Raw genomic sequence first — 27,765 nt, 5'->3', positions numbered from 1 at the left:
AACAAAGTGCAAAGAAATATCAGTCAGACACTTATGAAGAAAAAAATACATTCTTTCGTGTTTATTTCTGTATAATGAAGATTTTTTTTATATCTAGAATAAAAGGTGAGTTTGCATTCAGTATAGCAATAAAAAAATTGAAAGTTAACTGTCTTTTTCTTGTCCAGTTTGTTAATTCATTATTGGTAAATATTGGCAGATACATCTAAATCAGACTTTTGTCTTTACACTTCTCAAGTTCATCGAGATAGAAAAAATAATTAATGAAAAGTTATCTTTCTTGTTCTATCTTTCTTGTAATTATCTACAGTAAAAAGAGAGACATTCGTAATGTTAGTTTACTTAATTTTTTTTTTTTTTTTTAAACTAAGATGCAGTTTGCATATCGGAATACTGTTACTTGAAAGAATCATGAGCAGGAATTTCAAAATGCATTTCCAGAATTTTAAATTTTTTCAGTTTCTTTATTTAATAATATACAGTTTACATCAGTTCTTTTTATCTCTGAAATCATTTGGTTCGAATTCATGATTGCTCCAATTTTCTATAAAGAAATATAAGTTCTATAACATTTTAAAACTTTATTTACCGAATGTTTCACTATTAAATTTTGCTGTTCTATTTTTGCAACATTAGACAAGGTCTGTTGTAAGAAACCCGAAGAAAGTGGAGAACTCCTTATGAAATTAATTAAAACAAGTTAATAATTTTAATGGAAAATTTTTTATTTTTATTTTATACCATTATTTGATATCTACTTCTTGCTGTTATTACACTTTGCATTTCTTTTAACTTTCGACTGAAAAATTTATCCTTTTAAAAATATGACAGAACGATTAAAGTCCCTCGTAATATAAAAAATTACTTAAACAGGATTCATTTTCCTTATTTCTGGCTTATTTGAAAAATTATTATTTTATTTGTGTATTATAAAACCGCAGCAATGTAAGCAACACATTTAACAACAATTATATTTAGCAAATTAATTTTAAAATTTAGATTCTTTAGCAATATAAAAAGAATAATAAATATGGAATTTCTGCTGGTCATTGTTACTAGTTGTCGATAGTCATTTTACTTTTAACTCTTATCATTGAAATGGCAGGCCACCACGCGAAAAGGTAAAGGAGATGTAGATCGTACCCCAACAACCCTCCGGGGTTGGGCGCCACGAAATAAGGATAAAATACTTCCGGCATGGTGGTTGGATCTCACCCCCCCCCAGGAGATACAAAGAAAAGTGGGGGTCTGGCTCCTCCCATCGATAACGGAAGGGCTGTACGACGGCCGGTGATCAACCACAGGACCCACTAGGACTCAAACACAAGTCCCTCTAGTAGTGCTGTTGCGGAGGTCCGGTCATTCAGTATTTATTATGTGAGTGCCTTCGAATGTCTCGGAGAGTCAGTAATATGATTTATCAACCTCAGCAACTTTTTCCATCATTTCAGCAGGAGTTTGATTTGAAATTTCGAAGAAACACAATTGATTTGAAATACTGAATTTCTTTCACATTTGATTAATTATTATTTGAAAATTGCTTTGACCTTATAGCCAAATGTATGGATATCAGAGCAATTTAAATAAATATAATTCATAACATTTTCTCAAATGTTTTTATGCAAGTGGCGCTTTCTTTACTTACCATAAGGCTTATTTCCCTGTTGTCATATCCCTATTACTCTTCGCCAAACCATTTGCAGTTTGTTCTGAAAGTTACAGTTCTATAATTACTGATACAAGTATTTAAAATATTTTTACTTTAAGTATTATTGAATTTTACATTTCTTTCAATTTGAAATGAAAAATTCTTTCATAGTTGGAAATGATTCTCTGGTGGAATGAATGGTTATTCATTTTAAAAATAGCACTCTCCTGTTTGGTAATCCTAATTATTTATAAAATTCTACATTACATCAGAGATGGAGTGCGGAAATATTTGATGGTTCAATCGTCTTCAGTACCAGCCCTTAAAGGCATCCATTCATTGCGCTACTTATCAATAATAATTTCTACATACAAGCAAAGTACGCCTAACTGTCCACCCCTGGCATGTAAGTACCAATTACTTTACTCATAATTTTAAACGCAATCACATAACATTTGTTACATAATTTCTATCCTCTTAAAGGGATTTTACAAAATACAGGAAATTCTGAAATATATTGAAGATTTTCAAAAATGTATAACATTAAAACAATTAATGTTTAAAATTTTTTTGTGTATTTTGGTATTGTGTATTTCTGTATTTTGTGTATTCTGATACATTTTTCCTATACAGACAGACATGGTGTATATTTTTTTCAAATGTAATGAGCAGTTCCTCTTCCCTGTCAATATTTCTCGATAATAGTTGAAGAACCCATTAGAAACCGGAATTCATGCTATGACGTACCTATGATATTACATTCGAATCAAAGTACAGATTTTAAATTCTGTACTCGTTCCTCAGATCTTCAAACGTTTGGGAATTTTCAAGATATAAGCAACAGAGTTACATTTGGAATTGGAAGATCTGGTGAGATATTTAGTCAAAAGTTTTAAGAAAATCATTCTTTATTTCTTTTAAAGAATCAGGAAGATAGAAATACGCAAATTTCGCTTTTCCTCCTGATTTATTGGACAGCAATCCATGCTGTGAATCAATAGAATCGTCACGACTTTTAGCGAAACTTGGAATTAATTTGGCGTATTAACACGAATTTCGCAAAAAATGTGAAGGACCGTGAAAATATAATAGTGATTTTAATGGTATCTCTATTCTGACTCGAAAAGGGCGATACTTTTAGAAACTTCCATAACATTTTAAGGAAACGATACGAACAAATGTGGCACCTATAAGCCACACAAAGGCAGTCAGTGTGTGAATTCTTTCTTTGGAAGGTTACTGAGAAGCAAGGTTTATAAGTAAGTTCATTAATATCATTTTATTGAAATAATATCATTTTAATAATATCATTTAATTCATCTAATGTAAGTTGTCGAATTCTGCAAATCGGACACAGGCAGTCAGTGAGTGAATTCTTTCTTTGGATGCTTACTGAGAAGCAAGGTATCTAACTGAAATATGAGCGATATTGCGCTATCATTTTATTCCACTAATGTATTTTGTTGAATTTGCAAGTCACACACTGACAGTCAGTGAGAGAATTCTCTCTATGGAAGGTTACTGAGATGCATGGTTTCTAACTAAGGTATAATCGATATTCCGTTATCAGTTTATTCAACTAATGTATGTTGTTGAATTCTGCAAGTCATACACAGACAGTCAGTGAGTGAATTCTCTCTTTGGAAAATTACCAAAAAAAAAAGGTTTCTAATTAAGATATAAGTTATATTGTGCTATCATTATATTTGACTAATGTATTTTGTTGACTTTTGCATGTGCGCTCTCATGTATATTTTGGTTGCACATATATTTAGTTGCCTTTATTATATGCTTTTTGTCTCATTGATGAATAAAGCATAGTTATCCGATTTCTATTCTACTGAAACTCTCACTATACACTCATCGGATAAATATTTTAAGTAACTTCGATGTTAGGAATAAGATCAAAATTGATGATGTTGACGAAATATCAAACGGAAATGGCTGTTAACTTTATGGGTCAATATTCTCTTTTAACGCTATTTCTCATTTGGAAATTATAAGACATTTATAATGTCGTAGAATATTATTTTATTACCTTTCTATATTGACATGCGGCAGTTCAAAGCAAGCATTGCTAATTGGCACGACGGTTAAAGGGTTTAAAACTCTATTATTCTTGAAAAATCTTATGAAGGCTCCGACATAAAGATTTTGCATATAAAATAATAATATTATAATTAATTTCACATTGCCGTAAATTATCATTTGAATACAAAGGAAGTCTCATACACAATGGACAGTAAAAATTTCAATATCATTATACTCCTAGAGTGACTGCAGTTAAAAAAAAAAGAAGTTGCAGATATTATATATATATATATATATATATATATATATATATATATATATATATATATATATATATATATATATACACCATTGCCTTACGTTAATGGATTTATATGAATGGAAGTTCTTCATTAATGTCTTTCGTATGTTATAATTTTTCATTTATTGTTTTAATATTTCGCACATTATTGGGAGCATAAACCACCTTAGTAGATCTCTGGAAAAATAAACAATTCGTTATAATAAGATATTCAAATTTTTTTTCAAACAATTTGATTAGAAACACTTCAGTCTTACCATATTTTTCATTTCAAAGGATTGAGTGGTGTGATTATGAAATTTAATGCTCATCTATCCATCTTTCCAAAAATTTCTGAAGGCAATTTCTGTTACATAATTTGTATTCAAATAGTTTTGTTACTGACAATTTAACCTTAGCACATACTTTTTAATTTTACAGTTTTAAACTCATTGATCAAATTTAATGTTAATCAGTTAGTTAATTACATAAATTTAAAAAAAATTCACCTTCAACTTTTTCATATATGGATATGTTTATCCTTAAAGTAATTTTAGTTGGTCAAACTAGAATTCATTTGCCATGTATCTTGTTTAAATCATCCCTGTCATTCGGAAATAAAGCAAGAACATTTCATTTTTGCCGATTTTATGTGTTTTTCCGTATTATAGTGATACTTCAGTGGTTGTGGGCTCTTTGTCTATTATATGGAACTAAAGGTGTGATGCGAGGAACTCTTCTGTTTAAACAAGGAATTCTATTCTATAAACCGGAAACTGTACAGGTACGAAAATGTAATATCGTATATCGTAATATTCTGTTAAATATATTCAAAATATTTAACAGTTTTTGAAGGTTTAGATGAAATACGTACGAAATGAGATTTTCATAAAAAGAAACTAAATAAATTCCTTGATGTTTCGGAACTTAATTATGACATTGCAACTAGTTTGTTTCTACCAAAATAGAATGGGGTCGAAATGTCAGTGCAAATTTTACAAACTTATTTATAAAATTTATTACTGAAATCAAAATCAATAAAAGAATAGCTCTGTTCAAAATTATATGTATATATCGAATACAATTTCTTAAAAGGCATTTGAAATTATATCAACAGCAAATAATATACCATAATACCCGTAATTACCTATAATATCTGTAATACTGTAATACCATAATACCTGAACATGTAGCACCATACAAACCTGTAATATAAACAAAATAATATTGCTTTTTAAAATTATTTACACTGCATTTAAATGTTTAGTCAAAACTGGTCAGTTTTAAAAAGTACTCGGAAACTTTGGTAAGTATCTCATACTGAGATATGAGGAGGAAATATTGTAATAATATTTCAGCCCAAATATAAGGATAGCCAGGAGTTGCATAGTGCATTAGTCGTAAAGACTGACTAATATTACATAAAATTCCAATGAAATAAGGAAGACGCTAAAAATTGTTAAAACTGCTGTATTGAAGTTGAGAATTATACTGATAAGGTAGTATCTATAAGTGCTACTATTTTATATTAAAGCTTTGTATGATTTCCATCAAATCCCAAAGTGTAAGCAAAAACATCTTTCTTGTAAAAAAGATGTATTATAATTGCTGAATTTCATTATTATAAATTTGTTTCAATATTTTTTGTATGGAATGAGTTATCCTATTTTAAATTAATTATATGAAAGAAAGTTTCATTCATTGAGGGTTTCGAATTCGGGATCAAATCATTAAATGAGGTCCATCTCTTTTATGAATTCATTAAAATTATTTTTATTTATAACTTATTTAAGCTATCATACATTTTAATGATTATTACACTGATAAATATTATATATATATTTTTGATTTTCAATTTTTATGGCGTTTATTAGATTACTTTTAGTTTATGCATATTAAAATGAAAATAAGCTCAATGTAATTATTGAATGTACATTCGAAAATTTTGAAAATATTCTTATTCAATATTATTTTTTTGGAGGTGTACCGATTTGTGACTTTGAGCTAAAAAATTATGGAATCACGGAATATTCCTGATTTACTTTTTTAAAAACAAATTCTTTTAAGAAACCAATATATTTGTATTGTTTTCTAAGAAAAATTGCTAATTTTTCTTGAACATAGCACAATCTAAATCGAATGTAATATATATTAATTGAAAAATAATATAATATTCACAAATCATATTCCGTTTCGAGAATAGCTCAATTTCCTAAAGCGATTTTGAAATTAGGATTTTGTTAATGCGGTTGATTTTACAAATAATTTAATATATTAACAGGAGACATATTTCAAACAATAGCATAAATTATTAACAAAAATGTCATACACATTATAAAGATTATTTATGTCATATTTCCTTTCATCCATTATTCTAATCAACCTTATATTGCAGGTTTTATTAAGTGATAAAGATCTTATTGAGAAAAGCAGCGAATATAAGCTTATGGTTCCTTGGCTGGGTACTGGACTCATTACAAGGTTTGAGGATTGAAATATCATTTTTTTATTAATCAATTATTTGTTTTAAAAAATGATAACTATATTTCTTATCGGCTTATAAATTAAAGGGAGAAAAATTAAACAAAATAATCTATTCTGAAAACTAAATGTTTCTAAGAAACATATTATTTTATTTAAGATGCGAAGGAAAATGTATTATTTTAGATCTTTATTATTTTAACATTATTATTTTTTATGTTTCAATAACGTAGGACAACAATTTCGATTTCCATTAATGTGAACTAATAGTTAATATCTTGATTATTTCTCAAGTGCAATTAGAACAAAATATGGATTAGTTTCATGCGGTTCGCTAAATTGCAGGTAGTTATTCACAGGAATATACAGCCATCACTAATAGCTCAAAACAATCGAAAATAATTTTACATTGTTTGTGCATTATTATTAAATATTCAGACAATCGAAACTATCTTATAATGATAGAGATGTTGAATCAAATGTGGATTGAAGGAGCAGGAAGATGTGTTGTTCAAAATTAGCGGACAGCGCGTACAACGCTAAGTAGCCCAGAGATTCTCAATTCTGTTTAAATATGCTTACTTGTAAACCATCTTAAATTCATTCTTCTGCTTTTCCAAACACTTCTAGACGTATTATGCAATTTTTTGCCTTTGATGACCAGCTTTTCATAGGGGAATTCAGCGAAATCGTTTAAACATAACTTCATGTACTACATTCAGCCGAAATTATGATGCATTAAATCAGTTTTAATTAGGGATTGCAATACCGGTATACCGGGATACCGAATACCGGTATTTAGAGCCATTTGTACAATTTTGTAATACCGGTATTCACAAGTTTAAATACCGGTTTTTCGGTATTTACTAGAAATCTTTTAAATTGTCTTCACTACATGTTCACGTGATAACACTTACACACATGTGAAAAAAAAATGAGCTAAAAAGTATCTAATAGGGGAAATCCAAGGTTAAAGGTATACCGGAAATGCGCCTATCGAAAGAATACCGGAAATGCGCTTTCAAAATCTACTATTCTGGTGAAATATAGATGAACACGACGTGAATCATCCAAAAAGAAGGGTCAAAATTATCTTATTACAGCTCCGAGCAATACTGCACACGCGCACGTTTCGTAGTCTGATATTCATGTCTATGAAAACAAGGTATCAGTTGTGAAGAAAGTGCGTAATATTTCGATATTTTTTAAATTGGTGGGTTTGTTATTCACATTGTATTTGCATATCATACTTTAGAGATAAAAATATTTTTCAGATTTATTATATATATGCTCATAAATAATAACCCATAATAATGAATAAGAATAACTTTAAAGAACATAAAAAATCATTTGATAATACTTCGGTTTGGTTTCATTATTTATATGATGAAAAGAATATGGTGGCACAATGTAAAAAATGTTCAAGAGTTATTAAAGTGAACGGAGGAAGTACAAGCGGACTCCATACACATTTAAAAACGAAACATGATACAAATTTGTTAAAGAGGAAAGAATCTAATTGCGATGAAGATACAAATTCAAGCACAGTTTCTAAGCCCAAGCCATCAGGAATTTTAGATTATTTTGAAAAACGAAAAGATAATTTGGATGAAACTATAAGTAAAATGACAGCATTAGATCGTTTGCCATTTCGAGTGTTTTGCACTTCTACTGAATTAAGAAAATCAATATCCGCCAGAGGTTTTAAAAATCTACCAACATCGATAAACACTATAAGAAGAACTGTTATAAACTACAGTAATGGTGTTCGCAATTCTTTGAAACACGAGCTATTACAATTAAAAGTAAATGGTGAAAAATTTAGTCTTACATTTGATGAATGGACAAGTGTAAGAAATAGAGGCTATTTAAATATAAATATTCATTCAGAAAAAAAATTTGGAATATAGGACTTACACATGTCTCGGGAAGTATGCCAGCCGAAAAATGTGTGGAAGTGCTTAAGTCTAAATTAGCGAAACATGGATTATCCCTGAAAGAAGATATTGTATCCATAACGACTGATGGAGCAACAGTTATGAATAAAGTTGGAAAGTTGATTGGTGCAAATCAGCAATTGTGCTATGCTCATGGAATTCAATTAGGAGTAATGGATGTATTATACCAAAAAAATAAAGAACAGAAGAATCCAAATACTGTGGATATAGAAACTTCGGATTCCGACTTTGAAGAGACTGAGAGTGATATTGACAATGAAGATAATGGCAATGTAACTGTTGAAGACGATATTGCTAATGAGGATGAAATATTAACCCATCAAGAATTGCTTCCTATAATTTATAAAGTTCGAAAAATTGTTAAAATATTTAAACGTTCCCCTACAAAAAATGCCATATTACAAAAATATATACTAACTGAAAATAAAACAGAATATATGTTAATATTAGATTCTAAAACACGTTGGAACAGTTTACTCCTAATGATGGAACGATTTTTGAAACTAAGAAATCCAATCCAAAAAGCAATAATCGATTTAAACCTCCAAATTTATTTTTCAGATAGTGAATTCGACTTAATATCCAGAACTGTATCAGCTCTACTTCCAATAAAACTGGCTGTTGAGGCATTATGTCGGAAAGATTCTAATTTATTAACAGCTAATGCAACAATAAATGTCATGTTGCAGTCACTGAAAGAACAGCACACATCACTAGCTGAAGAATTATATATTACATTGAAAACTCGCACAGAAGAAAGGCATACCGAAATAGAAAATATCTTACTGAATTTACATAATTATAATGATTTTAAAAATGAAAAAAAAGAGAGACTAACCAATTTAAATCTGATCAAGTTTATAGTAAATTTTCTTAAAAAGTTTTACCCATAAACCTATCCACATTCAGAAGAATTCGTTACTGTTATCGAAGATTATGATGATACTAATGTCTATGATGAAAAGGAATTGTCTCTTAAACAAAAATTAGAATTAGCGATAAATTAAAAAATTTCAACAAACCAAAAAAACAATACAGAAATCAGCTATATCCAAAACCATCCGATGAGAAATCGATTTATTTGAAGATGAGGGATTTAGAGGTAAATACTTGGAAAAAGCATATCGCGCATTGCTAACAATACCACCAACTAGCGTAGATGCCGAAAGAGCGTTTTCTACAGCTGGTCATTTTTGCACAAAATTACGTTCCAGGCTTAATGACAGTACAATGGATGCATTATGTTTTTTAAGATCACATTTCAAAAATTTGTAATAGTACCACAGACTCATTAGTTTTATTTACACTTTTTTGTGATTTAAATAAATAAAATGTCCCTTTACTTTTTTGTGATTCTTTATATATTGTTATAATTTATTTACAAATTATTTTTACTGATATTTACACTCTCTAATAAAACTGGCAAATAAAACAAAGAAACTCCTGTGTTTTCTTTCTTTTTCTAAAATTTCTAATACCGGTATCCCGGTATTAAGATCTAAAAAATACCGAATACCGGTATTGAACTTTTGGTCCGGTATTGCAATCCCTAGTTTTAATTGAATTGCTTTACATATGTTCTGTACATTTTGTACATTGCTCTTTTTAGTGCAGATCAGTCCAATGACAGCATAATGCCGTGTCGTTTCGTACGTTTTCATTTGAACATCCCTTGTACAGTATGGCAATTTAGGCACTGTAAATTTTCTTTCTTTCCTTTTCGTTCTTATTTTTACACAAAACTCATAACCTCAGTTCCTAACTCCGTTTCTTAACCAATCTATGATTTCATAGATGTTCTTTTTCTATACTTGATTTCTTCCCTTTTACAATTTAGCAGGAATATTAAAAATTATAATTTTTGGAGAAGGCTAATCACCTAATTCCAGTTATCTAACCCATTGATCTACGAAATCAAATTTAGACAGTTGTTTGTGATCCAGTCTCACTCTTGACCAAGAACAAAAAAAAAGTTCTCTTGTGATTCTTTCAATAAGAAATAGTGTAGCATACTACAGTCAAACATGTCTCTTTATGGTAGATATAATATATACTAGCTCTTTTAAAAAAACGTAAGTATCAATGATCTTTTGTTAAAATATTTGATCGGTGATTTCCAAATGCACGAACTTATTCGCGAATAACAGCCACATAGACAGTTTTGTAAAACTTAATTCAGAAAGCGAAAAAGATCCAAACATATAGTAAAATTAAATTTACAATGCTAATTCAATCAAGACGATGATCCATCTTCAACAATTACATCTTATAATTTGAAAGAAAAAAAAACTAATTTGTATCACACAATACGTACATATTAGTCATACTCATAGTTCAAATTAAACTTTCATAACAATCTTATTTTTTAATGCCTCTTTTGAAGTTTTAACTTATTTACCAAATAATGGGGAGTTCTTTTTGCCAGTGGAGGAGCAAAATGGCGGAAACATCGGAAGCTGTTGACTCCAAACTTCCATTTTTCCCTTCTGGAGAAGTCTATTTCTGTGTTTCAACAGCAGTCCGAAATTTTGGTTTCAAAACTAGAACTTCGTGTCGAGGAATCTTGGATAGATGCTCTTCCTCTAATACGTGCCTGCACTTTAGATGCCTTATGCGGTAAGTAGTCAGAAAAATAATATCCTTTCCGAAAAGTGTGGAATTTCTTTTGGAATAGATGAAAACGTTACTCTAATGGAGTTGTCTTCGAGATACAAGAATAAAAATTTTAAGTTTGTAATAGTACAAATATATCTTTTCCTACTTAAATTTGTTTTCTTAAATGGATTTTCAGATTAGAGCTTTTTAATGAATAGCAATTATTTAAAAATCTTATTCCTTAGAAAACGTCCCAATTTTCAGATAATTATTTGAAATGATATGTTTCGAATTTGTAAATTGAGGGCTTAGTGATCTATTAAATTTTTAAATATTAAATATCATTTCTTATTTTATAATGTATTTTATATTTAAAATATTTTTGTTAAATAGATACCAATTTCTAAAGACGAAAATTTCAATTTAATTTTCAGTTACTTCTTGAAGTACTAAACATTTGAAATCTTGTAAATTTGTGTTCTCTCAATGGCAGTTCACTATATTTTTATTTTCAGATCTTAATCACCCGTTTAGTCATTAATTAAATTAAAATTTAATTTCTTTCTAGTAGCGTTATGTAAGAGTGAATTTGCGAAAACAGTTTATTGGAAATAACTTAATGTTTATAATGCCTTATGCGGCCTTATTATTATATTAATTATTATTAGATAATAAATATTAGAAATAAAAATCTAAAACTTAGCTATAATTGTAATAAACAATTCTTCATTTTATGAAGATGATAAAGGTATATTCTTAATAAATCTGATTTTTACATTTATTAAATAATATTATTGTTTATTCGAATTCCAGAGAGTGCTATGGGAATTTCCATCAATGCTCAAAATTATGAAAACGTTGAATATGGTAAAGCAATTCAAGAGTAAGTCATTCAACATTTAAAATCTTCTTCCATGAATCCTTAATACAGAATTCCCTAAAAAAAAGGCAATATACATATTGTTGCGAATCTATAATGTTGCTTCTCAACACAGTTAATTATAAAAGGTTGGCAATCTAAGTTGGAATAAATCGTATCATTAATCCGATTTAAGACATTTTGTTAAAGATAACTTAATATTTATAATAAGGAATTATAAATATTAGAAAGACAGCGACGAATGAATTGAATGTATTCAGGGTAACGCAAGCGTTGAGTGGAGCTTAAGCGAATAGGGGATTGAGGACTGAGCCATGGCCAAGTCTTGGAGGCAAGAATTGAATCAACATCGAGTCATGTGTTGAGTAGCCTGTCGTGCATGTATGAAAGGACAGTTTAGTACAATAAAATCAAGGAGAGACAGATGAGAATAGCGTGCGTTGTGGTTATTTACAACTGATTACTACTTGAGGGTTGCTGTTTGCTCTAAGTGCTGCTATGAATTGCTTGTGTGCGTCTCGGCTGTGCATTTATCGTCTATATATTCGCGTTAATAAAAGTCGTTTTTATTATTGAAACCTGTTAAACGTGTCCTCATATACCCACAACAGCGAACCAGTTCAAGTTTACGCAATTTTAGTAACAATATTAAAAATTGCTATTGTTGATTATATTTATTAACATGAGAAAGCATTGTTTCGTTGTTTATTAAACTAGGTAGAATTGTGCGAGTTTGTCCGTGATTTCTTTATGTATTTCATGAAAAAAAATTAATTTTCTTATTCTAATACCGGTAGGTTTCAGGTGCGTAATATAATTCCTACATTTAAAACTGTACATTTTCTTAGTGAAAGGGATCTTCTTTATTCAGTGTTAAAATTGTGATGACTTATTATTGATGCCACCGTCGTCACATATCTGAAATTTTGCTGGATCTTTCATAATTCGTATAACAACCTCAATACTTGCGAATATGATTTTTAGAAATTCTTCTTAAGTATTTGGACGGAATGCAATTAAATTTTCAAGAAAAATTTTTTGAATTTTGTTATATACTTCTTCTATTCAATAGTTTTTCCAATTTGAAGCCAGCGTCCTATACTTTCCGCAAATATTAAACAAATATGGAAATCCGAAGAATTTATCTTCCTCAGAACATTTCTACATCAATAAACTCGAACTCTGAGTAATATTTCAGAAAGCCAGTGAATTCACTTTTAGTCTTGAGGCAGGAGATGCTTAGTTGTCTTACTTGAACAGTCCGCCATTGTTTTCCTAAACTGGCCCCTTGAATGAATATAACTAATTTTCCCTGAAAAGCAATTAATCAAAATTTTATTAATAAATAACATATTGTATAATGCATGCAATTCAAATCCTCATGTCAAGCTTCATTGCCAACAACTATATTTTTCTTAGATCAACTTCACAATTTTAATGATGATTTGGGAATGAAAACTATTGAAAACTTGAGAAAGAATATATTAATTAAGTAATCTATTTGCTAAGTTTGCATATATTGAAACAATATCTAAATTTTATATTATATTACCGTTTATTTAGAGTTGCAAGTGAACATTTTAAAGATTATACAAATTTAAATATGTAGGGTGTCCCTAATGAAAATGCAATTTATATATATTTTAAATAGGGCATATTTACAAATTGAAATGACATATTTTTTAATCTGTTTAACTTTTGTAGATTACGAGAAGTACGAATCTACTTTTTTGATGAACTGTACTATTTTTTTGCATGTAGGTAACATGAGTGTGGTTATAACTAAATTGTTTCACTGGTTTTTCTTTTAGGGAGTAATTATATTTATATAAACTATAATTTCATAATCTGCCAAAATAATCTATTTTAAAACTCATTTTAATATTTCTTCATGAACCTTTTCTACTTTTTTATTGCTTAAATATGTAATATTTATTATCATTAGAGTCGAAAGCAGTATTATGCTCCGATTGCTGCAACCATGGCTATATCCGGACATCATCTTCAACTTGACTTCTCGTGGCAAGACGTTCAAGACTAATCTTCAGATTATTCATGGATTAAATGAGAAGGTAATCTGAGTTTACTTAATAAAAATAACCTTTATCGTTAAATTTTAACATTTTTGAATTAAATCAGAGTGTATTTACAGTTTTCTTCTTCAAATTATTATATATAATCAGCATCAGATCAGTTTACTTACAGTATTAAATGTTTCGGCTTGTTCAAACTTGACTTCCTATGTATTTAATTTCTAAAATATAGATGTAACTAACAATTATAACTGTTTTTTCTTTTCATTCTAATATTTGTTACAAATGCTTGTTAAAATAAAATACAATTTCAATATTCTGTTTCAAATTTCTATGCTGTAAATACTAACTTGCTCTAAGTTTAATGCAGTGTTATTTTGTTTTATTTTGTTCAAATTTAAGAAACTGGGATTTTCAATTCTATTTCAGATATAAAATATTGAAACATTTTTAAAATTGCTTCTTATGATGTATGTTTGGCGCAATTCAGTTTGAACTGATGACACAAATTATTTAAGCAAGCGTTTCTCAACCTTTCAGTATTCGCGACCCAGTTTTCAATCATAATTTTCATCGCGCCCCCCGATTACAATAAAGTGTATACGTCAATAATGTATATTGAGTATTCTGGATTCTGTTTTTAAATTATTTTTAATTAACTTCCAAAACAAGAGTAAAAGCAAGCCAACGTTGGCGAGAAACCACATCTGTCATTTAGCGAAGCGGGCGGTAAATACATGAAGCGAATGAAAGCGGGGAAACTTTAAATATTATATTTGAAATGAAAGCCAAACAGGAAGATAACGTTAAAAGAATATGAAAGTAGAAAAATTCGTTAATAAAAATTACCTTAGACGGGATGAGCTAAATTTAGAAATTGGGAATAAATTTTTTCGAATAATAAAAGAAATAAAACAAAAGCATGACTAAACAAAAGAGAAAAAAAATAAGTTATATTTGTGGAAGGGAATCCACACGACCGATGCCGTCTCGAGCATGCGAAGAGAAATTTTGAAATTTTTTGAGAAATTTCAAAGAAGAGAAATTTTGAAAAAATTTGAGAAATTTTTTTCTTATGAGAAATTTTTTTTTTCTCATAAGAAGAGGGAAAATGTTCGATAACGCAAGTTTTAATTCCAGTCAGTCTCATTCGAGTCGATCCTTATATCGCTATCGAATCTATCGTGAATGTGTATGTTAATATGTTTTCGTGTTAATTGAAATTCGCCATATTAAATATTCACGGCAGCAGATTTATTCAGAATCATGGATTAATTTTTAAGCGGAAGTAAGCACGCATTAAACGATAGTCAAGCATCAACAAGAACACATACGAACGTGGTTCCGAAAATAAAATCAAGAAAATATTCTCAAGAATACTTAAATTTTGGGTTTACCAGTACTGAAGTAAATGAAGAAGAAAGACCTCCGTGTATCATTTGCTCAAAAATGTTGGCCACAGACAGCCTGAAACCTAATAAACTTAAACGAGATTTGGAAATGCTTCGTAGTAAGTGCGTCAACAAACCCAGAGAATTCTTCAAATTAAAATTAAAATCCTATAAAAAGCAAAAATCATTTTTTAAAGAAACTTTGTCTGTAAATAAAAAAAGCTTTAATTGCATCTTACAAAGTTTCATATAAAATAGCCAGATGTAAAATCCTCATACCCTTGATGAAGAGTTTATTTTGCCAGCAGCAATTGCGATTGTAGAAATTATGTTTGGAGATAATTTTTCAAAACAATTGCAGTCCATACATCTTTCAAATAATACTGTTTCTCGTCGAATTGGTGATATATGTCAGCTTGTCTCGAAGTTACGTGACAAATTGTTTTCAATACAGCTTTATGAAGCAACAGATAGTAATAAAGATGCTCATTTAATTACCTATGTTCGACATTGTGATAATATATCAATAGTAGAACTACTTTTCTGCAAACCAATAGAACTCAAATTAACAGCGCTAGCATTATTTACTATTTTAAATGATTTTATGAACCAGGCAAACGTAGAATGGACAAATTGCGTCGAAATATGCACCGATTGTGCTCGTTCAATGTCCGGAAGATTACAAGATATACAAGCACTGCAAAACAAAAATCGCCTCCTTGCATCTGGACATATTGCATGATCCACAGAGAAGTTTTGGCTTCGAAAGAAATGAGTCCTGGTCTCAATACTGTGTTAACTACGGTTGCAACCATTGTAAATTATATAAAAATGAGACCCCTGAAATCGAGAATCGTTTCTTTGTAAAGACATGAGTTCAGTACATTCAGCATTACTATTTTATTACGAGGCAAGAAATCATGTGCGAAATTTTTGCGACGTGTTTATGAATTACGAGAAGAAATCGTCATTTTCCTAGAAGAAAACAGAACAGAGGCCGAGAATTTTCGCGATGGTTTATTTGTGATGAAATTCTGCAACTTGGTCGACATATTCGAGAAATTAAATGAATCTTCAACTCCAAGGAGAAAATACACTTATGTTGGATACGAATGATAAAATTAATGCTTTTTGTAGACAATTGGAATTGTGAACAGGAAACTTAAAGCAAAGAAAAACTTAACAATATTTGCAAATGTGGGTGATTGTATTAAAACTTACAAGGCTGAAGAAGAACATGATAATGTTCTTTTTGTAACCATTGAAAATCATTTAGTCATGCTAGCAAAGAATCTTAAAAAAGTATTTTCTTGCTGACGACAAACTGATAAGCAAGTTACGAGTGGATTAGGACGCCATTTCTTAAGACTCCCGAAGGACTCTCAATTGACAAGGAAAAAAATTCATAGACTTCACGACAAGTGGCGAAACTAAAAGAAAATTTAGTAATAAATCATCATTATTTGAATTTTGGGTAGGAGTAGAGGATGATATTTCTGCACTAAAACCAAGGGCATTTCGCATTCTATTACCATTTTCAAAATCCTACCTTTATGAAATTGGATTTTCTGCTGTAGCTTTAAATACAGATCTCGGCTAAATATAGAAACAGAACTGAGAGTGGCAATTTCTAATATTAAGCCATCCTTCGAAAAACTCTGCTTTGCAAGACAGGTTCAAGGAAGTCACTAATAATTATTAAATTTGTTTTTAATTTAGTATGTTTTGATTAAGTAAGTTATTTTATTTTAATAAGTTATTAAATATGTCGAAATGTATTTTGTTTTCTATGTGTATGTGTACTTTCCTTTCAGTCAGTTAATCTTTTTTTTAAATAATATTTTCTTTTGGATATTCTCGCGCCCCACAGGTTGAGAATCGCTGATTTAAGCCTAAATATGCCAAAAGTGGTATTCTTTATAAAACTACTAATAAACTATTACCAAATTGAAATGCATATTTCTAAATAAAGTTAACCTTGAAAGAAAATTTTTCAAGTGATCATTTTTTTTAATTTTTTATTTATTTATTTATTTTACATATCACCCCTGTAGACCTCTGGCAATTCTGCAGATTCCATTTTATTCTTGTGTTCCTGTATGCGCATTGAGTTTTCTACAAGAACTACATATTCCTGTGCATAATTCTTGTTTTTCTATATAACGCAATGTTGAAAATGCAATATTTAATGTATTTGTATAATAGGAATTATGTTCTAGTACAGTGTTTGTACTGGCAATCGGAAGAAAATTTAATGACAGGGATGGGTACGGAGAAGAATACGAAAGAAGCAATTTTGAGAAGTGAGGAGTACCGGCCATGAAATATGAATACCTTTACCGGCCATGAAATATGAATTTTATACCATAGGTATCGCTTACTTTCGCTTTTCGTCTGGAAAAGTTGAATGGTAATATTTATATTTGTAATTACAAAAAGATTAGCATTCTTTAATTACCAGAAATTAATAAGAATTTGAAGAATACACAGTTCCAGAATATGATTATTTCAAGATTCATTTATCCTCACTATACTATTGGTGAAAGTGTGTAGTAATATTTAGACCAATATGTATACTAAAAAGTCTTACCATTGTCCAATTTTCAACAACGAATAGTGTAGCGGGTTGGTATGAGCGAGGATAGAACCCGGGACCTAGTGGTTCGCAGCCGAGTAACATGAACACAATACAAAAGCAATTGCTCGTGCAGCGTAGCTGTTAACTGGCTTATAAGCTATTCACTACAATAATTTAGAGAATAAGCAATTATTTTTCTGAGTCCTAATATTGTTTACCATCATTGTACCACTAACAAAACAGTGAACTATTATCAATAATAATTATTTCCCAAAGCTTGATTACTAGTAATGAATAAGAATTAAGTGAATATAGATTTATATATAATTCTCTTTATTCATTTACTTAGAATTATTTCACATTCTCCACAGGTATTAAAAGAAAAGAAAATTGAAATGATAGCAAGAGCTGACTGGAAATCGAAATCCGAAATAGAAACGGAAGGAAGCTGCTTTAATAAGAAGAAACCGTTTCTAGAATTCCTTCTGGAGTATCATTTAAAAAACCCATTATTTACAGAAACAGATGTCAGGGATGAAGTAGATACTTTCATGTCTGCGGTAAAAAAAATTCAGATTTCTTCGATTTTATGGTAAAAGCTCAAACAATAATCTTTTTTTTTTTTTTGAAGTAGAACTTATTATTTTTTTTTTTCTGCAGGGTCATGATACTACAGCAGTAACAATGAACTGGGTTTTGTACTGCTTAGGAGTGTACCAAGATATTCAGAAAAAGGTTTATGAGGAAATAGAGGAGACATTTGAAAGGGAGGAAAATAATATTTCATGCGAAGCATTGACCAGGATGAAATATCTTGAGTGCGTCATCAAGGTAATTTATTCTATGAATCGGTAAATATTACATTTTTTTGAGAAAGTAATCAACTTCTTGGATTTTAACCCTCCATCAGGCACGAGCGATATCCAATTTTTGGAATTAAGGAACTTTATATCCTTGTGATGCGCTCACAAATGCTTAATAAAATAATTGCGATCTGCTTAAAATCACAACATTTGTCATTTTTTTTTTCATTTTATTATTTTACCAGCTGCCTTTGAAGATTAGTTGGTCAGCCGGAATTAATGATTGCCAAAAATTTCAGTTAAATATTTTCCTGCAACTTGGCCTTAAAAATTTCAAGCAAAATTCATTTATATTTCAATTTGATAGATATATAGCTCACCCTATTTTAGATGCCTGGAACTATTATCTTCATTGGATTATGCATTTCTCTAATTTTCAATCCATACTCTTATACTTACGATTATCATTCTGAGGTATCTCAGAAAAGGGGATGCGAAACCTCGACATAGTTCTCGTCGTCCTGGTGATTACAGAAATAGTGCAGAGTTGGCTTTTCACTATCGATGGCGGGACGTGCCATGGCCAGTGATGGCCTTTAGAACTTAGCCATGTTTCCCGCCAATTCTGTCAGAGTGTTCCAGTAATTCAGATCTAAAAATGCTTCTTATTTTTATTTCTAATTTTTACTCTTTTACAATTCATTTTACTCTTTTACAATTTACAATTCTTTATATCTAATTTTATCGATTAATATTTATTTTATCAACATTTAATTTGTTAATATCTAATCTATTTGAATACCTTCGGTGGGACGAAGTGGCATTTTTTGTAAAATTTACAATTATGTCAGAAGAAAGAGCAACAAAGTTTAAAGAGAAGAGACATGAAATAGCATTCTTTAATTAATTAAATCATATTCAAAGCAGAAATTTCCATTTTCCAAAGTATATATGTGAAACCTTTCATGCCCTTAGTTCAAACGATCTGACATATATCAATACAGCATGCATATTCATCTTTATTATTAACAGAGATTATTTGCTAAATTCATCCAGCTGGTTATATTTATTATATTTGATTTCAGATAAATCGCTTAGATATAACTCAAAGTTCATAATTCCTTCAAATTGTCTTACAGTAACGCTGTCTCTTTTTATTTATCTTATTTACTTTCTCCTTATCGTGTACATGAGCTTTTTAATGGAGACCTATCCCATGGTATTGCGTGGCTATTAAAAATACAAATTTGAAGTTAACCTATCCTACAAATTTCGCAGTTCAAAGTAATGTAATAAGGCTGTGAAAAACTCATTGAGCATTTATCAGATAAGAGAGAAGGTGTGAAAAAGCTTCTCTATGTCGAGGTATTCTATGACTATTGTATTCTGTTCATTTGTCAACTGGACAAGCTGAAAGAGACATAATGCACAAGCAATTAAATACATTTTATAAAAATTAAAAAAAAAATCTTTAAAAATTTAAAATAAATATTAGCATACCTCAAACAATAATATTTCTGGATTTATGTAAAATTTTCCAACAAAACCAAAGAAATGTTCAAAAAAGAATTATTGTAAAACCGAATATTTCATCACATTTTAATAACAGATAGAAGGTGGATCTTATGATTACCAAACTCAACCAGATAAAAAATTCCACTTTCTTCTTGTATACCAAGTTTGTTTTATTGAAATCTCTCACATCAAACGGGCAATTGATCTATCATCTAAATTGTTAATTGCTTCATTAACTTGTATTACCTTGATTTTTTAGATATAAAAAATAAATAAATAAAATTACATGAATTTAAACGTATAGAAACGTTGCTGTTATTCCTGTAAAAATCTTATATTCATTTTAATTAGTGACTAGCAGATGATGGGCAGATTATCTAGGCAGGTTGTAGATTTTCTTAGTGACTAGCAGATGATGGGCAGATTATCTAGGCAGGTTGTAGATTTTCTTAGTGACTAGCAGATAATGGGCAGATTATCTAGGCAGGTTGTAGATTCTCTTAGTGACTAGCAGATGATGGGAAGATTACCTAGGCAGGTTGTAGATTCTCTTAGTGACTAGCAGATAATGGGCAGATTATCTAGGCAGGTTGTAGATTCTCTTAGTGACTAGCAGATGATGGGAAGATTACCTAGGCAGGTTGTAGATTCTCTTAGTGACTAGCAGATAATGGGCAGATTATCTAGGCAGGTTGTAGATTCTCTTAGTGACTAGCAGATGATGGGAAGATTATCTAGGCAGGTTGTAGATTCTCTAGGTAATTTGAAAAACGAAACAATTTTCGGTATTTTATCAGATTAATCAAATTAATCTACACATTAATTAGATAATTTGTGAAATTACAGATTTCTGAATTTTACCAGTAAAACATATGTATAAAATATTTCTAAAATAAAAACGGAGAAATATCTGTCATTTCCTTAAGACTTTTTTTTCAGCTCAATATGTAATCCTACCCATATATTTCTGTGGATGACCATATTCTGTCAAACGTCGATATTTCCAAACAGGTACCAACTATGTTGGTGAAAGAACAATTTTTTTGTTATTACATTATTTCTCATTTATAAGGAAAATGTCGACATTCCGCTTGCACTGACGTTGAATACTGAATAAAAATAATTTCTTTGCGATCAAATATGCCATTTTTTTAAAAGTTTCTTTATTATTAAAACATATTATGATATATGTCAAAGCAGGAAAAAGTTTCTAAATTAGAAACTGAAGATAATATATCATGATATTTCTAGTTGAACTTCGAATTGATAATTTCTTCATAACATTTCCTTTTTAAGGTTCATTGTATTTTAATTTACATTGATTACGCATATTTCAATACAACATTCTTTTTAAATTAATTTTTTAAAAACCTAAAATGCCAGCTAAAAAAAGAAATATCCGCTGTTACTAAATTTATGTGAAAGAACTACAGAAAATATTTCAACGCAGTTTTCTTATAAGAAATAAAAAAATTGTTGACTCCTCATTTATTGGCAGAAAATTTATTTAACTTATTTTTCTCAGTTTATTTTGATTTCCCGGTTGACAGTTGCCAAAGGGAATCCAAATATATAAGAATACAATATATTCATCTTTTCACCCATGTATTTGTTATAATAAGTCGGAATTCACTTGAAAATATGGACATTCCCAATATTGGTCTTTCACACTCGCCTACAAATATAAATAAATGAATATATTAATTATATAAATGTCTTTTCTTTTTATTTAAACAGGAAACAATGCGGTTGTATCCTACTGTTCCATTTATCTTAAGAGAAAATAAAAAGCCCTTTAAAGTTTGTAAGTGCAATCATGAACTTTATGAATCTTATTAATAATTCTTTATTTCAAATTCTTTGTCCACATATAAGTATTATGATGTTTTGAATACAGATAAACTCAAAGATGTAAACATATTTTTCATGTGTCTGCATATTCTGCAATGGTTATTTACTATTCAATGGTAAATAGATACTAGTTTTGCAGTCTTTTTTGTTGAAAATAAATAATAATTAGACACAGATATTATGATTTTGAGAGTGTCATAGATATTTGATTTTAATTATAAGGCTATATTCATTAGAATATCTGGAGCATGTTTTATGTTGAATTTATAAATTTTCTTTTATAATGATAGAGAGGCGTATGCAATTCTGGAAGAAACATATTTGTACATTCAGTGTTGAGTGTAGCAGTGTATGTTTTGCCGAACCTCTCTATTCAATATGAAATAATACTAAGTAGTTTCTTTCAATTACTAATAACATCTTTTAAAGCATATATAAAAAATACAATTATATAATTTCTTGAAATTTCAGTAGGATATACCGTATATCCAGGTACCATATGCGCTATTTTTATCTTTGCTTTGCACCGGGATCCTGAATCATTTCCCAATCCAGAAATATTTGATCCAGATCGCTTCTTACCAGAAAACAATAAAAAAAGACATCCTTATTCTTATGTTCCCTTTTCTGCAGGATTTCGGAACTGTATAGGTAAGAATTTCAATTTCAATAATAGGGTATGAAACTTCACTAATTATTATAAAAACCAAAGCTTTAATTTAGAGAAAATAAGCTTAATAAAAATAATTTTTCAAAAGTACACATTTATTTGTGCATCAGAAAGAAATAAAGTGTTTTATTTAATATTTATGACTTGATTACTCCTGCATTATTCTTAACATTCTTAAAAATACATTATTATGGAATCCAGAAAATTATTTTTCTTTATTTCCCGAATACGGACCTTGTTGTGTTTGAATCGAAAGTTAATTAAGTTAATCGATTAATTGATAAACATGTCACAAAAATATTAATATTGCTGATGTAACTTACGTCCACTTACCAAGATGTTTAATCTTGAATCGATCAAACACAGTCAGCTCAATAATTAAATATTCATGTGTAAAACAGTTTTAATTTTTGGAGTGTATAAGTTAAAACAGCTTACAAAACAGCTATAACGTTGTAAATGACTTTTATACTGAATATAAAATTTTCAATAAAATCAACTTAATGAATATAACTTTTCAAAATCCTTTATGAATCTTGTTTTGAAAATAAGGATACGATACTAAATAATTCAGCAAGTAATTCTTTCCATAATCTATTAAGTAATTACCTAAACAAAAGCATCATTGTTATGTATGAATAACAGTCGTTTCTCGAACTATTTTTGACAAAAAAATGACTACTACTACTACTTTTGACAAAAGAAATTTGCTTTACAGTATGTGTCCCTATTTTTAATTTTTTAAGTTAATTATTTTCAAAGTCAAAATTATTTGTTTTCAGTTTATATGATCAGTTAAAATAACATTTTTGAGTAATAAGTCTATTATATAAATCTAGGATCAAGTACAAATTACCTTTTTTGACTTAATAATCTCTGACTTCTTTTATTAAAAATTCTTCCTGCTGAAATGTTAAAATATTATGTTAACCGAATGTTATTAATTTTAATAATATTATTTTTGCTTATAGGTCAGAAATTCGCAATGATGGAAATGAAAATAATTCTATCAAGCATACTAAGGAATTTCCGCGTCATATCCTTAGATAACAGAGACAAAGTGATTATCTGTCCGAGTCTTGTTATTCAGACTGCCAAACCTTTGCGCTTGAAGTTTGTGTCCCGATGACAGTAAAATAATCAATGTTATGAATTAAAGCTAAATTTATAATGTATATTTGATTTCTTTGTCAGTACTCCAGTAAAGAAAATAAAATATATTTCATCTCCTGAAATTTACATTTCTCTGGAATTATAAAAACTATAAAGAGTTTGAAATGTTATGATTATCCTAAAGCAACAAAAATAAAAATCCCATAGTCATTTTATTTCTAAAAAATAGGATTCTCTATTTTTTTTTTCTTTTAAAACAATTATAAAAATAAATTTTAAAAATCTGTACATTTCAAAAGTTTTACAGATGAAAATTATTCTATAACACACGATATCATCATTCTTTCAATGGTTTAATAAATATTTTATAAAATTTATTAATTTATTAAAATTTTCTTAAGATCCGATATATTTTTAATAATTGATTTTTATTTTCTCTTTTATCACTTGCTAAAGATAATTATTTCATTTTAAAGAATGAAATTAATTTTTAAAAAAATTTCAAATTCACTATTCCTAAAACATTCGAAAAGTTGTATTCTATTCATTTTCTATAATTCCGTCTTTGGCAAAGTGACATTTAATTGTATAGAAATTATAAAATGAAAAAAAAAATATTAACCGTCTGATTCCTAAAATGTTTAATTTCAGATAACTCAGAATACTGCAACATACGAATTTCTGTTCAAAAATACAAAAATCCGCAGCTTCAAAAACTGCAATGGAAACCAGTGTTCTTAAGGTTTTCTTACATAAAAGAGGATCAGCTTAGTTGCTACTAATGAGCAATTGCAAATACTCCGGGTTTCTCAGAAACCCTCCCTATCCCTAAAATCCGTCTGGGAGAACTTCTCTAAAGAACAAAGCACGCAATAAGGATATTTAATCAAAGGGGTGGAATTTGACATTGATATTCAGGCAAATAAAGTGACCTCCGTAGCTTTGTTGAATCGGTGTTTATTATCTTACCGTATTAGATTGATTTAGTCATGTTACACCATAAAGAAATCTGTTCTTATATATCCTTGTATTTTTTACTAAAAAACTAAAGTGAACATTTATTAGAATACTGAAATGAGATATTTAATTATTCTATTCTTATATTTATAATTCCTTTTAATTCTGGGAACGAGGGAGAATATATTTGTGTGGGTGGACTCGCTGGAAAGAAAACTTTGATTTTAAGTTATCAAATTTCATCAAATATAATGCAAAGTACTAATATGCCTTGTTTCCTTTTTTGTGCTTTTAAAAAACATATTTATCATTTTCAAAGTAAGAGAAATATTGAAATTTTTAAACTCTGATTTCCTAAAGTATAACCGTACAAATCTAAATTTAATTGCCACTCATTTTTTTAAGTTTGAAAAAAAAATGATATTATTTTCAACAATATGTTTCTAATATGTGAATAAATTCAAGCAATTTTCTTTATTTTATAAAATCTTTTATTCCAAAGTGTCTTTTTTGCTGAATTCTATGGATGAAAGTTTCAGTTTATAAGCTGTGTAGCTTATATGAGCAATAAAAAAAGAATTTACTGCACCATGGAGCACAAAATGCAATTTCAAAATTGAAAATCTCAAAAGTTTCGCTTTTAATAACATTATCACTTTATGTTTCTTGACCCATTAAGTAAGTTGATTTACATCATTATTGGAAAATTTATAAGTTTATGGAATAAAAAACTTTAATTTCTGGCATAAATTTGCATAAAAATTCTTTATTGATGTAAACATTAGTATCAGGTTATGGGTAAAAGATTTAATTAAAATTAAAAATTAATTAGATTTAGGTGAAAAGCGCCAAGTTGTTATACACTGTGGAATTTCAAAGGCGTTGCTTTCACGATTCTTACTAATTTTAATTTTAACTACTGTTTCTAATACACAAAGCCACCCTTCAATTGAAATCAAAATTCAATTTAATTAAATTATGGATTTATAATTAAATTTGAAAATATTAAAATACTGTATTGTATCTCTAATAGAAAATTTTAATATATACATATATATTAATGTTCTATGACATCAAAAAGTGAATGAAAATCGATTACAAATTCAGATCTTGCTTATATTTTCAGCAACTTTATATACTAGTATTCGAGGTGGTCTCTAAGATAGAATATATGAATGACAAATAAAAGCAAAAAGAAATGAAATTTAAGTGAAATGTTAAAGCAAAAATTTTCCTCAGGAAATTTACAGTGTAAATGCTTTTACAGTATTTACACAAAGTATTTGACAATAGTTTACATGATAAATGGAATTTTTAAAGAATCAATTTGCAAATGTAATAGTATATTAACTTAAAATCGTAGTTTTTTGTGTTTCTGATTTGCAGAAATCAGAGATTTTCGTGTACTTTACTTATACATAAGTGAAATAAACTCTAAGATATCTTTGTATAGCTAATTTTCTGATTTTTTTCTTTTAAAATATAACTTTTATTTTAAAAAAGATATTATCATGTAATGTAATTCTGAAATGCATTATTTAGCTAAAAATAAAATTAAAATTAAATCATCGTAATTCAGAAGATGCTGAGATCATAAATTATCATAAAATTGAAATATTCTTAAAATTTCGAGTTTCCTCATATATAAAATTGTTGAAATCGAATAAACACAACATAGGGATTTTATTGTATGTTTTGCAGAATTTTCGAAACTAATTTTCCATATATCGTAAGTCAGAAATATTGGCTCGTCTATTTATTTAAAAATAAAATCTTAATTTATTTATGCAAGTAAGGAATAGTTGCAAGTTTTTAAATTACAAAATGTTTCTAGAGGGCCACCCAAAATATTCAATAGAAATGGAGTAGTTATATTTGTTTTTTTTTTATCCAGGACTTCAATTTAGTTCGAAGTTAATTTATGGTACTCTTTTTTCCAAAAAAGATAAATAAAAAAAGTTACTCTAATATTTAAAAAAAATGCCGCAACTTTGTAACATTTTTAAATGTTATATTTTCTGTAAACTGATTTGCAATTTTCGAGAAGCAGAGCTGCACCTTGAATAGTTTGTTCCACTTGGAGTTTCGTATATATCTCCTTGGAAAAAGGAACTTTTAAAAATAAATTATAAAATGTAAGTAATTACAAATTTATGCAAATTTTAAGAAATCTTTAATGAATAGAATAAGTGGAGTTAGAGAAATTTAGATAAGAAGCCAAATATTATCTTGAGAACAAACATCTATGTTGTGACAAAAAAATTTCAACTAAACACATTTTTTTTTTCCAAATTTGTAAAAAGTTTTTGATATAATCACTGCAGAATGAAATAACGAGTACCAAAATATATATTTCACCTCTTTTATCTACATAAGGCTCTTTTAACTTCAGGCGCACAGTTTAAGAGTGAATAGAAATTATGTTCCTTAAAATAAGAAAATGCTAAACTATTTTATAATTATCTACTTCATAAGAACAAAAATTTAAAGAGCAGATGCGAAGGACGAATACAAGAAAATTGGTAGAGAATTTACTTTTTTTCCTATTATCTAATATAGAACAAATTTGTATCAGAATGATTAATACAATTATTTGCATTTCATTCCTTGTAAACTTCAGACTTAAAAATAAAAATCACATGACATCATTAATTCGAAGCTGTTGACTGATAAGTTTAAATAAGTTTCTTTTTTTAATTAGCACAAAAATAGGATTTGTATCTTACTTAAAACCACTCATAAATCAAAGGTTATTGAAATAAATATAATCTTCTAGTTAGATAGCAAAATCGATTAATCGAAAATATAAATTTAAATAATCGTGAAATAAATGTTAAGAATTTATTATTCCATTGAATAAATTTATTCTTATTTTTAATAATATTAGCAGATGCTAAATGAGACTGTATATGTTTTATTCTAAATATTTATCAGTTTAAGCAGAATTTGTACAGATAATTGTATCAAAGTTGCTGACTTAG

At 28.6% G+C, this 27,765-nt stretch overlaps 1 protein-coding gene across 3 annotated transcripts in view; it reads left to right on the top strand.

Annotated features, from left to right (window-relative positions):
* The window catches only part of LOC129988685 (cytochrome P450 4C1-like), a 32,203-nt gene extending 8,254 nt beyond the window's left edge, over positions 1-23,949 (top strand). For 2 of the 3 annotated variants that reach the window (XM_056096958.1, XM_056096957.1), the window contains 11 exons: positions 1,820-2,054; positions 4,631-4,743; positions 6,355-6,440; positions 10,824-11,014; positions 11,807-11,876; positions 13,819-13,945; positions 18,247-18,435; positions 18,536-18,706; positions 21,931-21,997; positions 22,516-22,695; positions 23,686-23,949. In XM_056096958.1, coding sequence (XP_055952933.1) covers positions 1,826-2,054; positions 4,631-4,743; positions 6,355-6,440; positions 10,824-11,014; positions 11,807-11,876; positions 13,819-13,945; positions 18,247-18,435; positions 18,536-18,706; positions 21,931-21,997; positions 22,516-22,695; positions 23,686-23,843 — 1,581 coding nt within the window. In that variant the 5' untranslated portion in view covers positions 1,820-1,825 and the 3' untranslated portion in view covers positions 23,844-23,949. The remainder of the gene's footprint in view (positions 1-1,819; positions 2,055-4,630; positions 4,744-6,354; positions 6,441-10,823; positions 11,015-11,806; positions 11,877-13,818; positions 13,946-18,246; positions 18,436-18,535; positions 18,707-21,930; positions 21,998-22,515; positions 22,696-23,685) is intronic. The other variant, XM_056096959.1, reaches the window with a different exon arrangement.
* Positions 23,950-27,765: the final 3,816 nt, after the last annotated feature.

Source organism: Argiope bruennichi, chromosome 10 (assembly GCF_947563725.1).
Source record: "Argiope bruennichi chromosome 10, qqArgBrue1.1, whole genome shotgun sequence".
NCBI classification, from domain to species: domain Eukaryota; kingdom Metazoa; phylum Arthropoda; class Arachnida; order Araneae; family Araneidae; genus Argiope; species Argiope bruennichi.
The sequence above is the reverse complement of the archived record's forward strand: the minus strand, read 5'-3'. Positions and strand labels throughout refer to the sequence as shown.